Source organism: Papio anubis, chromosome 4 (genome assembly GCF_008728515.1).
Source record: "Papio anubis isolate 15944 chromosome 4, Panubis1.0, whole genome shotgun sequence".
Taxonomy (NCBI): Eukaryota; Metazoa; Chordata; class Mammalia; order Primates; family Cercopithecidae; genus Papio; species Papio anubis.
This window is the reverse complement of record NC_044979.1, coordinates 40696384-40707985: the sequence shown is the minus strand read 5'-3', so window position 1 is coordinate 40707985 and position 11602 is coordinate 40696384. Positions and strand designations below refer to the sequence as shown.

General features: G+C 36.7%; 1 protein-coding gene across 1 annotated transcript; it reads left to right on the top strand.

Moving 5' to 3' along the window:
- Positions 1 to 885: 885 nt before the first annotated feature.
- Positions 886 to 11163, top strand: LSM8 (LSM8 homolog, U6 small nuclear RNA associated). The gene is made up of 4 exons (XM_009203753.3): positions 886 to 1103; positions 2506 to 2546; positions 5069 to 5196; positions 8724 to 11163. Exons 1-4 carry the CDS (start codon positions 1073 to 1075, stop codon positions 8812 to 8814), a joined length of 291 nt encoding a protein of 96 aa, XP_009202017.1. The 5' UTR covers positions 886 to 1072; the 3' UTR covers positions 8815 to 11163.
- Positions 11164 to 11602: the final 439 nt, after the last annotated feature.

Here is an 11602-nt window from a genome sequence, read left to right as displayed (position 1 = left end):
ATTTTGTAAAAAAGGGAAATCCCTCCTGCTGATGTTTTGTGTATAAATCTCTTTCTAAATTCAAGCTCTCTCAAGTTAGGGCACCACAGTAAATAAAGTGGGAACAGTATCACATTGGGAAATATCTGAAACGATACCTATGGCACTATAAGGAAACTGAGGCCCAGAAGAATTGAAGTGACCTGTGCAATGACACCAATATGTTAGCAGAGCCAAGATTAGAGCCAAGTTTGGTGCTTTCCTGCATCAGTCCTTTCTTGGTGCTGCAGGAGCCTTTTACTTATTAATTTCACTCTGGAGAATTCCGGTAGACCATCCCGGCGTGGTAGAAGCGTGAACATTCGTTTTCTAAGGGATGGTCACACACCTTTGTCTATTTGCATTTAGTTTCTTTAAAAAGTAAAAACACCTCCATTTTGGACCACTTTTAGAGACAAAAGCAGAACATACGAACGTGCATTTCATTGTTGAGTTCTTAAGACGCTTACACCGTGTGGTTATAACGTGCGCAACTTTGTCCCAGCCAACTGGACTTATTTTTAGTGTTATTTTCGGCTCCTGCTGCAGAAAACTAGGGATTCACCTACCCGCACCTGCATTTCACACAACAGCGCTCGTCTACTCTCTTCCTTCACTCCTAATAAAAAACGCCTTATCCCGTTTCTTCCTGCCTGCTCTACCTCAACATTTTCACTTATTATCTTCCACCACACTGGCTTTTACTCGGATTGGAAACCCACTCTCCCCCAACTTCTGTCTCGTACCCCACCTTCAAGAAGCGTCCTCCTTTTTTCCGCCTCTCGTTCGCTTTTGTCTTACACGGCTTCCGGAACACGGCCCAGAATTACAGCGAAAACACACTGCGCACGCGCACTCTCTGGTCAGCGCTGTGCTGCTTCTGTTTGGTTGGCTAGTTCGTCCCAATTTCCGAGTCAAAGGGCTGCGGCGCAGCAACTCTCACGATATTTGCTGCGGCCCGCAGACGCGAACCGCTGCCGGGTTCTGGCGCGCCCTTTCAGTTCTGCTTGTGGCCGGCACCACTGTGTTATCCGGAACTGCCGGTCTGAGCAGCATGACGTCCGCCTTGGAGAACTACATCAACCGTATCCTCAAGCTGGCCGCCGCGGGCGTGAGCCGGGGCTGCGGAGAGGCCGCCGCTCGGGGATCGGTGGGAGGTTGGGAGGCCCGGCCGCGGCGGGATCCTGGGGGCGGGCGAGGAGATGAGGACCCCGGAATGACCCAGAGTTCGGCGACGGCGCCTAGAGCCTGCCAGCTGCTGCGGGCCCAGGGGTCCTTTCCATTTTGTCTGCAAAAGCCAAATAAAAACCCAGTGTGATTTTTCCGAACTTTTCTGTCTTAAAAAAAATTACGCTCTTGATTCTTCCTTACTATTTCCCTAGGGCATAAGTGTTCAAGTTTGTAAATAAGATGAACAGTCGTCCTGGCTGCGACAACAGTTTTGCGAATCTGTGTACTTGTTTTATTCACATAATATGCTCATTAGTTCGAGGATAGCAGAAAGTTTAACGATGGTTCACAGACTGTTTCTGTCCCTTTACCACTTGAAGTCCCTACCTGGTGGTGGAATGAAAAAAATGCTTGCTGTTGTAATGGATTATAGTGAGGAGCAAGTAACAACCCCACGGGAAGTCTTAAAATAGACTTTACAAGTGTTACTGTTTTAAAGTCTAAGAACAAAAACACTATGTTAAGTTCAGGTACAAACTGGGTGACAAAAATTAAATACCGAATGCTTTTAATGTTACAGGCATTGTTAGTACCTTGTGACACTGATTATATAGTTTATTTACTTTTGAATTACAGAAGCCTGCCCCGGAAGACAGTTTTTTAACATGCTTGAAAATCGTCCAACATCGATTAATTTAGTACTCATCCAGTTTTCGTTTTAGATATAAACAGGCCCAAGAAACGAAATATCCTGTCCGAAATAATAGATTGGCAGCATTCCTAGTAGAAAAGTGTCAAAAATCCAGGATATTTTGAGATAGGATACACCGATCACATACAGAAAGAGGTTTTCTTTTTCTACTTTTTCCTTTTTTTAGTCATGTAATTATCACAAACCTAAAACAAGCTTTTAAAAAATTTTTTTTCTTTCTTTTTTTGAGTCGAGGGTCTCACTCTGTTGCCCAGGCTGGAGTGCAGTGGCTTGATCATGGCTCAATGCAACCTTGAACTCCTGAGCTCAAGCTATCCTCCTGCCTCTGCCTCTATCTCCTGAGTAGCTGGGACTATAGGTCACCAGGCCAGGGTAGTAGAGATGGGGGGTTCTCACTGTGTTTCCCAAGCTAGTCTCACCTCAAGTGATCCTCCTGCCTTGGCGTCCCAAAATCTTTCAACGTTTTTATGTAGTGAACTTAGTGTCTGTGTTGAACACTTTTACCTAATTGTCATATTTGTTCTAATAATTTAAATCATTACCTTGCCAGAGTCTGTTTTCAATTTGCATTCCCTAAGAAACACTTTCCTTTATTCAGTTATCAGGAACTGTTGCCGTTATTACATCTGATGGGAGGATGATTGTGGTAAGTCTTCGGAATTTTCATTCTCTGCTTTCCTGTAGGTTTATTGGTTGCAAGTTTTATGTGAAACCTCTGATCTCTAATGCCTAGACAGCACATTACACCTGTAGTGCAGTTTTATTATAATTCAGCTCTTTATCACTTTGCTGTCAATCCACGTTTTCCTCACTCATAAACGTGGCGTGTTACCTACAAGGCTTCTAGGAGCTAGAGTTATAGATTCTGCCCTCAGAGAGCTCCTAGTCTGCAGACCTTCATTAAACTTACTTTTCTTCTTCCATTTTTATTTCCTTCCTCATTCGGCACCACATGAATCAGAATTTTTTGAAATTTTGCATATGCTTAGTAACTTTTTAATGATTTAGATACTATTAATATCTACATATCAACATTTAAGGCTTGTATACAATCTTAACATTCTTTGTTTTTAGGTTGTGTGACATGTCTTCTGTAGGACACATTATGATGATTGACTCTCTCTATATACACATATTTACGTAAAATTGGCTTGTTCCTTGAAGTTGTTTCTCCCTTGCTAATTTATGTCATATAACAAAGATAAAACGTTCCTGTGGTGATACTTGTATTTGGAATTTGATCTGAGGAATTCATCTCAAGATTTTTGGGTAGTTGATTATTTCTTCACTTATAATTCATACTCCGAATGCTTTCAAAAGAATTTTAAGGCTACTAAACTTTATTTTCTAACCTTACCTAGTTTCTTTAAATAATTTGATCCCTTATTTTTCCATTCTGCAGTTTTGCTTTCGTTTGTTCTTAGTGACTATTGTTAGTCAAAGTTCTAGCTTTGCCATTTACTAAATTTATATCGTGTGCCAGGTGCATATGTGTTACATTAATTAATGTACATACAACTTTGTGAAGAATAAGTACCCCTGTATTCTAGATTAGGAAACAAGTTCAGAGAAGGTGACTCACTTTCTCAGAGTCACAAGGGTAGCAGGTGACAGAACCAAACTGGGATTTAAATTTGGTTTGACATGAAAGCCAAGGCCAGTTGCCTGGCTTCTTTCTTAAGGAAGCAATCATGTTTTCTTAGGCACCTCACATTGTATTTTTTCAAATGTGGACAGTTTGACATATTTTAATCTCAACACTTCAAGAAGCCTATTGCTATTAATAGATGTTTGCATTATTTTTTATTTGGTGAAAACCTTACGTTTAAATTTTCTTATTTTTGTTAACAGGATAGATAATAAACTGGGAAATTATTTTTAATTTTAAAGAAGAAGGAAAGCGATATAAAAAGAGCATCTTAAGTTCTAAAGTTCAATAGTTCTGTATTTCTTTGACACATAATTTATTTGATGGGATAGTTAATGGGTAAAATGAAGCCAATAAGTTATGAATGGGTGTTTATGATAATAACCATTTGCTAACTAGTTCAATAAATACTCCATATTTTGTTTCTCTTCCAAGTTATAGATTTCTTTTTATTTAATTCTCATTTTATATATTTTGACTTGCAGAGGATAAAACAGTTTAAGAGCTTGAGAGATTTAACCATCAAAACCAATGTTAGTTGATAATTCTTCAGAAACTTGAATACCATCTGAGTTACTCTGTTATGCTAGACCCATGTCTTCTTTTATTCAACTCTAAGCTTTCATAAAACTCTCCCTGATTATTTCCTTCAAGTTCTGGTTCTAATTAGTATAGTCACATTTGTATCTACCTTACTGGGAGAGTTCAACAATACATCGATTTGATACACATTAAACAATACATGTGAGACAGATGGAACACCGGTAACTAGTAAGTACTCATTAGGTGTTATATGTAACTACTAAATTTTTAAAATATTTATGGGACTGATTTGAATCTCTGAAAAATGGCAAATTATATTTACTTGTGTATAATAGTATAGAATGTTAACGGTTTAGTGGTCTGACTCAGGAGCTAGCCTTTTGTGGTTCATCTCCTGGCTCTGCCACTTACTACCCATGTGCCCATAAGACACACCACTCTGTGCCTCAGTTTCTTCTTTGAAATGGGGCTAATTATAGTATTAAAGGGTAGAGATGAGTTGAGACAATGTGTACGATGTCTTTAGCACACTGCTTAGTGCTGGTATATAGCATATAGTGATACTATTACATTGCTGTCGTTGGTATGTATGGTTCTTCCTTATTTATGTATATTTGCCCATCAGTTTCCTTTAAATCTCCTTTGTTTTAGTTTATACCTTTAGCTGCTGGTCTTCGTAAGCTTTTATGCTAGTTACTTTTTGGAGATACTCAAATTAGTACATAGTTGTTGTTTCTAACTGCCGTCAACTCTGCATATGAGTGAGATGTGTGGTGCAGGACCCCCACCCCAGCCAAACAACCAAGAGGTAAATTGTGTACCCTCGAATACTGTTGGTTATAAAAAAGGTATTTTATTTGACATTGTATTGTTCCTTGTATTGGAATACCTGGCAACTAAAATGATTGTGAGGTTGAATTTACACTTTCAGGTAAACCAGAATATTTCTCTTTTTCTCCTGAATATTTTCTTTACAGGGAACACTGAAAGGTTTTGACCAGACCATTAATTTGATTTTGGATGAAAGCCATGAGCGAGTATTCAGCTCTTCACAGGGGGTAGAGCAAGTGGTACTAGGATTATACATTGTAAGAGGTGACAACGTGTAAGTAAAATATATCTGTTAAAATTATAAATGATACTGCCTTACTTTATGGAGAAGAGGTTTTCCCCAAAATACCCTATTGTATTATCCATACATAATTAATAGAATCTTGCATTCATTTCTTTCGTAAATACAGCGTTTCTTATATTTGCATAAAGTAAGGCATAGCTATACATTTTATGTCAACACTTTGTTTCAACCAAAGCTTTCTCTCTACAAATTAAACTTTTACCTGAGATTTTCCCATTTTTCTACTAGTTAAGTAGCCTGGGTAGAGTCCAGAAAGGGCCCTGCCTTATATTAAATACTTCATTAGAGAGGCTTCTTAAAATGTTCTTAGAAATACCCAGAATTTTAGAGGAACATATTTCTAGAGTCCAAGGCCAAAGTTTGAAAAATGGTTTTGAAATCTCTCATTTGAACAATACTAATTCATGCTCAATAACATAGATGTATTTGTAAATAAGTACTTACTTGTTATTCATTTTCTTTTAATTTTTTAGTATCATTGACACACTTACGATGTCCCTGTGGCCTCAGTTTACTTGGGACAGACAGATATAAAAGTTTAAGAGTAATTGGCCAGGCGTGGTGCCTGTAATCTCAGCACTTTGGGAGTCTGAGGCAAGTGGATCAGGTCAGGAGTTCAAGACCAGCCTCGCCAACATGGCAAAACCCTGTCTCTACTAAAAATACAAAAATTAGCCAGGCTTGGTGGCGTGCGCCTGTAGTTCCAGCTTCTCGGGAGGCTGAGGTGGGAGAATCACTTGAACCCAGGAGGTGGAGGTTGCAGTGAGCCGCGATCATGCCACTGCACTCCAGCCTGGGTGACAGATTGAGATACCTGCTCAAAAAAAAAAAAAAAAAAAAAAAAATGCCGGGCACAGTGGTTCATGCATGTAATCCCAGCACTTTGGGAGGCGGAGGTGGGTGGATCACTTGAGGTCAGGAGTTCAAGACCAGCTTGGCCAACATGGTGAAACCACGTCTTTACTAAAAATGTAAAAAATTAGCCAGGCATGGTGGCGCAAGCCTGTAATCCCAGCTACTTGGGAGGCTGAGTCAAGAGAATTTGCCTGGGAGGTGGAGGTTGCAGTGAGCCAAGATCACAGCCCTGCACTCCAGCCTGGGCAGCAAGAGCAAAACGCCATCTCAAAAAAAAAAAAAAAAAAAGAAAAGTGGCTGATGTGGTTCCAGTGCCATGGCTCACGCCTATAATCCCAGCACTTTGAGAGGCCAAGGTGGGTGGATCACCTGAGCCCAGGAGTTCAAGACCAGCCTAGCCAGCATAGTGAAACCCCATCTCTCCTAAAAATACAAAAATTAGCCTGATGTGGTGATGGATGCCTGTAAACCCAGCTACTTGGGAGGCTGAGGCAGGAGAATTTCTTGAACCTGGTAGATGGATGTTGGAGTGAGCCGAGGTTGCGCCTTTGCACTCCAGCCTGGGCAAAAAGAGTGAAACTCCATCTTGAAAAAAAAAAAAGAAAAATGGCTGATGTGACAGAGGAACTGAATTTTAAATTTTATTTAATTGTAATTAATTTTAATAGTTACATGTGGCCAGTGTTAGAATAGTTATAGAGGCTAGAAGAATGCCAAATCAATTTTCTAGTGAGTACTACACTGAATCAAAATATAGTTGGAAAGAAGCAAAAGATGCATTAGCAATTTTAAGCTAAGATACATTAAGCTAGATACATTAACACATTCTAAGGGACTAACTGTCCCCTGGAATAACTTAAAAAGTGCAGGAATAATTTACTCATTTAAGTTGTTTATGTTAGCATCACCTTTAGATGAATAAATAATTTGATCTATAATCAAAAATCAAGAGTTTATAAAATATTTTATAGAGATGACTTTTAGATGGAGTTACAAGGTGAGCTATAAGTAATGAGAGAGAGGCAGAGCAGATGGGGCCCAGGTCTCTGAATCAGAACAACACTGTTTATATAGGAGCTGTGCATAATAATTGATTTTAAGGTTTCTCCTACTTAAAACAATTTTTTTTCTTGAGCTTCAGTGAAAAAAATGGTGTGCTAGAGCCAGCTTGTACTGGCTTATGAAAGCAGATTGTTATATTTTAAGGAATTTTACAAGGTAGTTAATGTCTTGTTAGTAGCTTGAAATTGGCTGTGGTAGGAGTGTTTGCACAAGGGATATTAGTAAATGCTGCAAATCAGGCTACCGCTTTTTTTCCAGAGAGCTGTTTTTTAAACATTTATCAGCATTTCACTGCTTACCATAGGGATTTTAAATGATACTAAATATTTAAGAGTGGAATTGGGGTCTTTAGTTTATTTTGAGAAAACTTAATTTATTCTACCAGAGTTTGATATTTTTCATTTATTAGAGGACTTAAGACTTTATATACTTTAAAGCAAAATTGGGCAAATCGCTTATTACTAGTATTCGTCTTGAGAATTTGGCCAGGCACAGTGACTCACACCTGTAGTCCCAGCACTTGGGAGGCCGAGGCTGGCGAATTACCGGAGGTCAGGAGTTGGAGACCTGCCTAGCCAACATGGTGAAACCCTGTCTCTACTAAAAACACAAAAATTAGGTGGGTGTGGTGGCGGGCGCCTGTAATCCCAGCTGCTCAGGAGACTGAAGCATGAGAATCGCTTGAACCTGGAAAGCGGAGGTTTTGGAGTGAGTCAAGATCGTGCCACTGCACTCCAGCCTGTGCGACCAGCAAAACTCTTATCTCAAAAAAAGAAAAAAAATAAATAAATTTTACTCTCAATAAAACCAAACAAATGTAAACCCAACAAGTACTTTTTAAAAATAATATTTCATAGTCATCTTGTGGTCTGAGTGATAACATTGAATATTTCCAGTTAGAGGGCTATGGGTTGGTTATCTAGCATGGTATTAATGAATTTAAAGTTATAGATATTATGTTAGTGTTGAACAAGAACAAATTTTCTGGCTTTAACCTGAGCCAATCACATCAAAAATGATTTGTTAGATACCAAAGTACTTGGTCCTACTATTACTTTTGTATATGAAGAACTGGCTTTGGATTTAACTGAAAACTTAGGAAAACAATCTAATAGCTGTTATCTGTATCATTGATTTAATTCATCAAAGTTACTCAAATAATTGATACTTTTATTTACTAATTATTTTAGGAGTGATTTTGCAATATTTATTTTTAATGCAGTCCTAGAATTGAATTGAAATAATACGATTTGCAAGTTTGAGAGTTTTTTACTGTATCTGTCCCTGTGTGTTTGTTTCTTTTAAAGATTCATGATATAATCACTATGTACAATGTGTCCTTTAATATTGGTTCCTGTAATGTGCCTTCAAATTATTTCTTGAGTTTTGTGATTTAAATATGCAGTTCACTGACTCATGCCAATGTTTGCTTTTTACCTCAATTAGTTCTTTTTACTATGCTTTCTCAGTTTTATGTTTTGGAATAATGGTACTCAGTGCTTTGATTTGATTAATAAGATTTTTGAAACACATGTAAATTTATTTCAGAAATGTGATTGTTTTAACTCTGACTTTTTTAGTGCAGTCATTGGAGAAATTGATGAAGAAACAGATTCTGCGCTTGATTTGGGGAATATTCGAGCAGAGCCTTTAAATTCTGTAGCACACTGAGGAAAAACTACATACTTGGACATCTGTAAATCTTTGTACAGAAACTGATTATTCTGAGGATGATATATGGAATTTTTATGAATGCGTAACTGGATTTTGACTCCTTGTTGATTCATTGTAATGTGTAAATTAAAATATTTCTACATTTTATTGAAAAAACCTTTTTTTTTTTGCCTAAATATAAGTTTGGTAGCTCGGTTTCTTTTTTTTAATTAAATAGTGTGAAAATATAATGGTCATTTTGAAAACTTTTAGCAAAAAGTAGTACTTTTTGATACTTTAGTATTTATGGACACTAGTGGAAAAGAGAAATTAGTGTGCTATATAAATCAGGCATTCAAATAACATTAGTAGTACAGGATATGTGTGTTTTCTTTCCCTGATATTTAGGAAAATCACAGGAGGGCAAATCTTTCCTGGAGTTATCTGAATCATCGGCATTTATCCAATTCCACTGGTAGTGTTTTGCTAGTGCTTCTAAAAATTGCTCCCTAGCATTTTGAGGTGTGGGTAGGTAAAAATGTGTTTGCTTGTGAAAAGCAAAAATGCTGACAAGGTTTTAGTAGATTGGCCCAAAATTCCAACTTGAATATTAAGAATGACTAGCAATGGTAGAATTGACAGAGATGATTGGTAAAGTCTCTTGATGCCCAATTGATTAGGTATGAAAGTAATATGAACACATTAATGTTGAATTTCACAGACAGTATATTATCTGAAAAAAATTGATTCTGTGTAGTCTTCAATTTTTAATTTTTAAGAATTGGAGAATTTCTAATATTAATGTTTATAAATGTGAGTAAATAAACTCGGAAGTTTGTATTGAAGTAGTGCTAGCTATTATTGTCAGCAATTTTACATGATTCATTATCCATAAACCTGATTTCAGAAGACGTCAACTTAGTTTTTTAAATAATTGATAGAAACAATGCTGTAAGTAGTGTTTAGATATCCAGGCTAGTCCACAAAATTTCTGATCAACTCATGTATAGGCCAAAGTGTGTATCTTTGTGATGAGAAGAAAATAGAAAAATATTTACATCCTTGTACTTGAAACAAATTTAAATAGTTTTTTTGTTTTGTTTTTATGAAAGTGCTTAAAAATAGTCGTTGGCAAACTTTTTCTATGAAGATCCAGATGGTAAGTCTTCTAGGCTTTGAAGGCCATATGGTCTCTGTTACAGCTACTCACCTCGGTTATTGTGGCATACAAATGACGATAGATAATACATAAATGAATAGTGGCTGTCTTCCAGTAAAACTTCATCTATAAAAATGGAGGTGGGGGCTGGATTGAGCTTGAAGGCATAGTTGCTGTCCCTTGGTTTAAACAATACAAGTTCAATAAAAAATGAACAATTTGTATAAATTCTGGAATAGATCCTTATAGAGAGTTTATAGGTGGTTTCATTCATATTTTAAAACAGTTTAAACTCCATACTTATTAAACATAATAGCTTTTTGGGGGAGGAAAATATCTTCACTCAAATCAGCCTTGTAAGGGGAGAAGCACTATTCCCTAGAATTATTTGGATGATGTTAAGGGCTGTCTCTGGGAGGATTCGAGAAGTTAGCTAGTATTGGCTATTCATAAATGTTTGGCTTTTATAGTATAATGTTTTATAATCAATTTATTAATAAAATGATGGAAAGTGGGTAAGGCAAACCGGCAAATTTAGGGACTGAATGAAATAGTATATGGCATTTTTAATTGGTAAAGTAATTCCAAAAATTAAATAAGAATACACATCATTCAATTGCTAAGAAAAATGCATTCTCATGGTACAAATGAAGTCCAGAGTCAGATCTTTTCTCAAAATCCTTGGCATATCAACAGAAATTACACATAAACAAGTAAATAAAAACCAGTCCTGTCCCTCATGATAATGAGTTTCTAATGTGATGTATTCTTGGCTATCTGAAACACCTTATAAAGCTGTATTTTCCTGATTGATGTTGGAAAAAGCATTCCCAAAATGTGAATTATTGTTTTTATGAATAGTTATGAATGATAATATGCCAGATGATCTATGTAATTCTTTATTCCTGGATACAAGCACATGGTCAACTTTTTATGCTCATGACTGATTAAAATTGGATTTATTTTTGCATGAGAATTGTAAGGGAGCCACAACCATGAGTAGTAACATAATTAATATACAGTGTCAAGATATATTTAATGAGACATTTATTCTATAACCAGTTTTTATCTATAAAGAGGCTCAAATCAATTTCAACCTGTAATTACCTTTGTGCTTTGTGACTCGGGCACAATCTGAACCCAGCTTGATGAATCAAAGAGATGTTTCTTGGCAAGATATTTTCATTAAAGTTATTTGGAAAGGGCAATTAACTGCAAAAAGGACTTTTTTTTTTGACTGACAAGATACTATCTAAAATAATAGTTTAAAATAACACTGCTTTTAGGTCAAAGCACTTTGGTAACTTGGCCTCACATGCTGACAGTTTTGGCTTAGATATTACAAATCTTGATCCCAGAAGAACAAGAGAGAAAGTTTTACTAATATTTGCTTAAACATCCTATTTAACATCCTTCCTAATTTTTAAGCTAATAATGTGAGATACAAGTATGATAAAAACAACTTTTGAACGTTATTTAATGCAAATACAGAATAACGATGTCAGCATTTTCCTCAGCCGTGTAACCTAAGATTCATCATGTGAATGAGAAAGTAAAGTCCCTTTATAATGGCATGTGAACCAGACAGTTTAGTAGCCAGGGTTATAAAGCAACTCTTAACTGACAATATAGTATATTCTGGGCCTT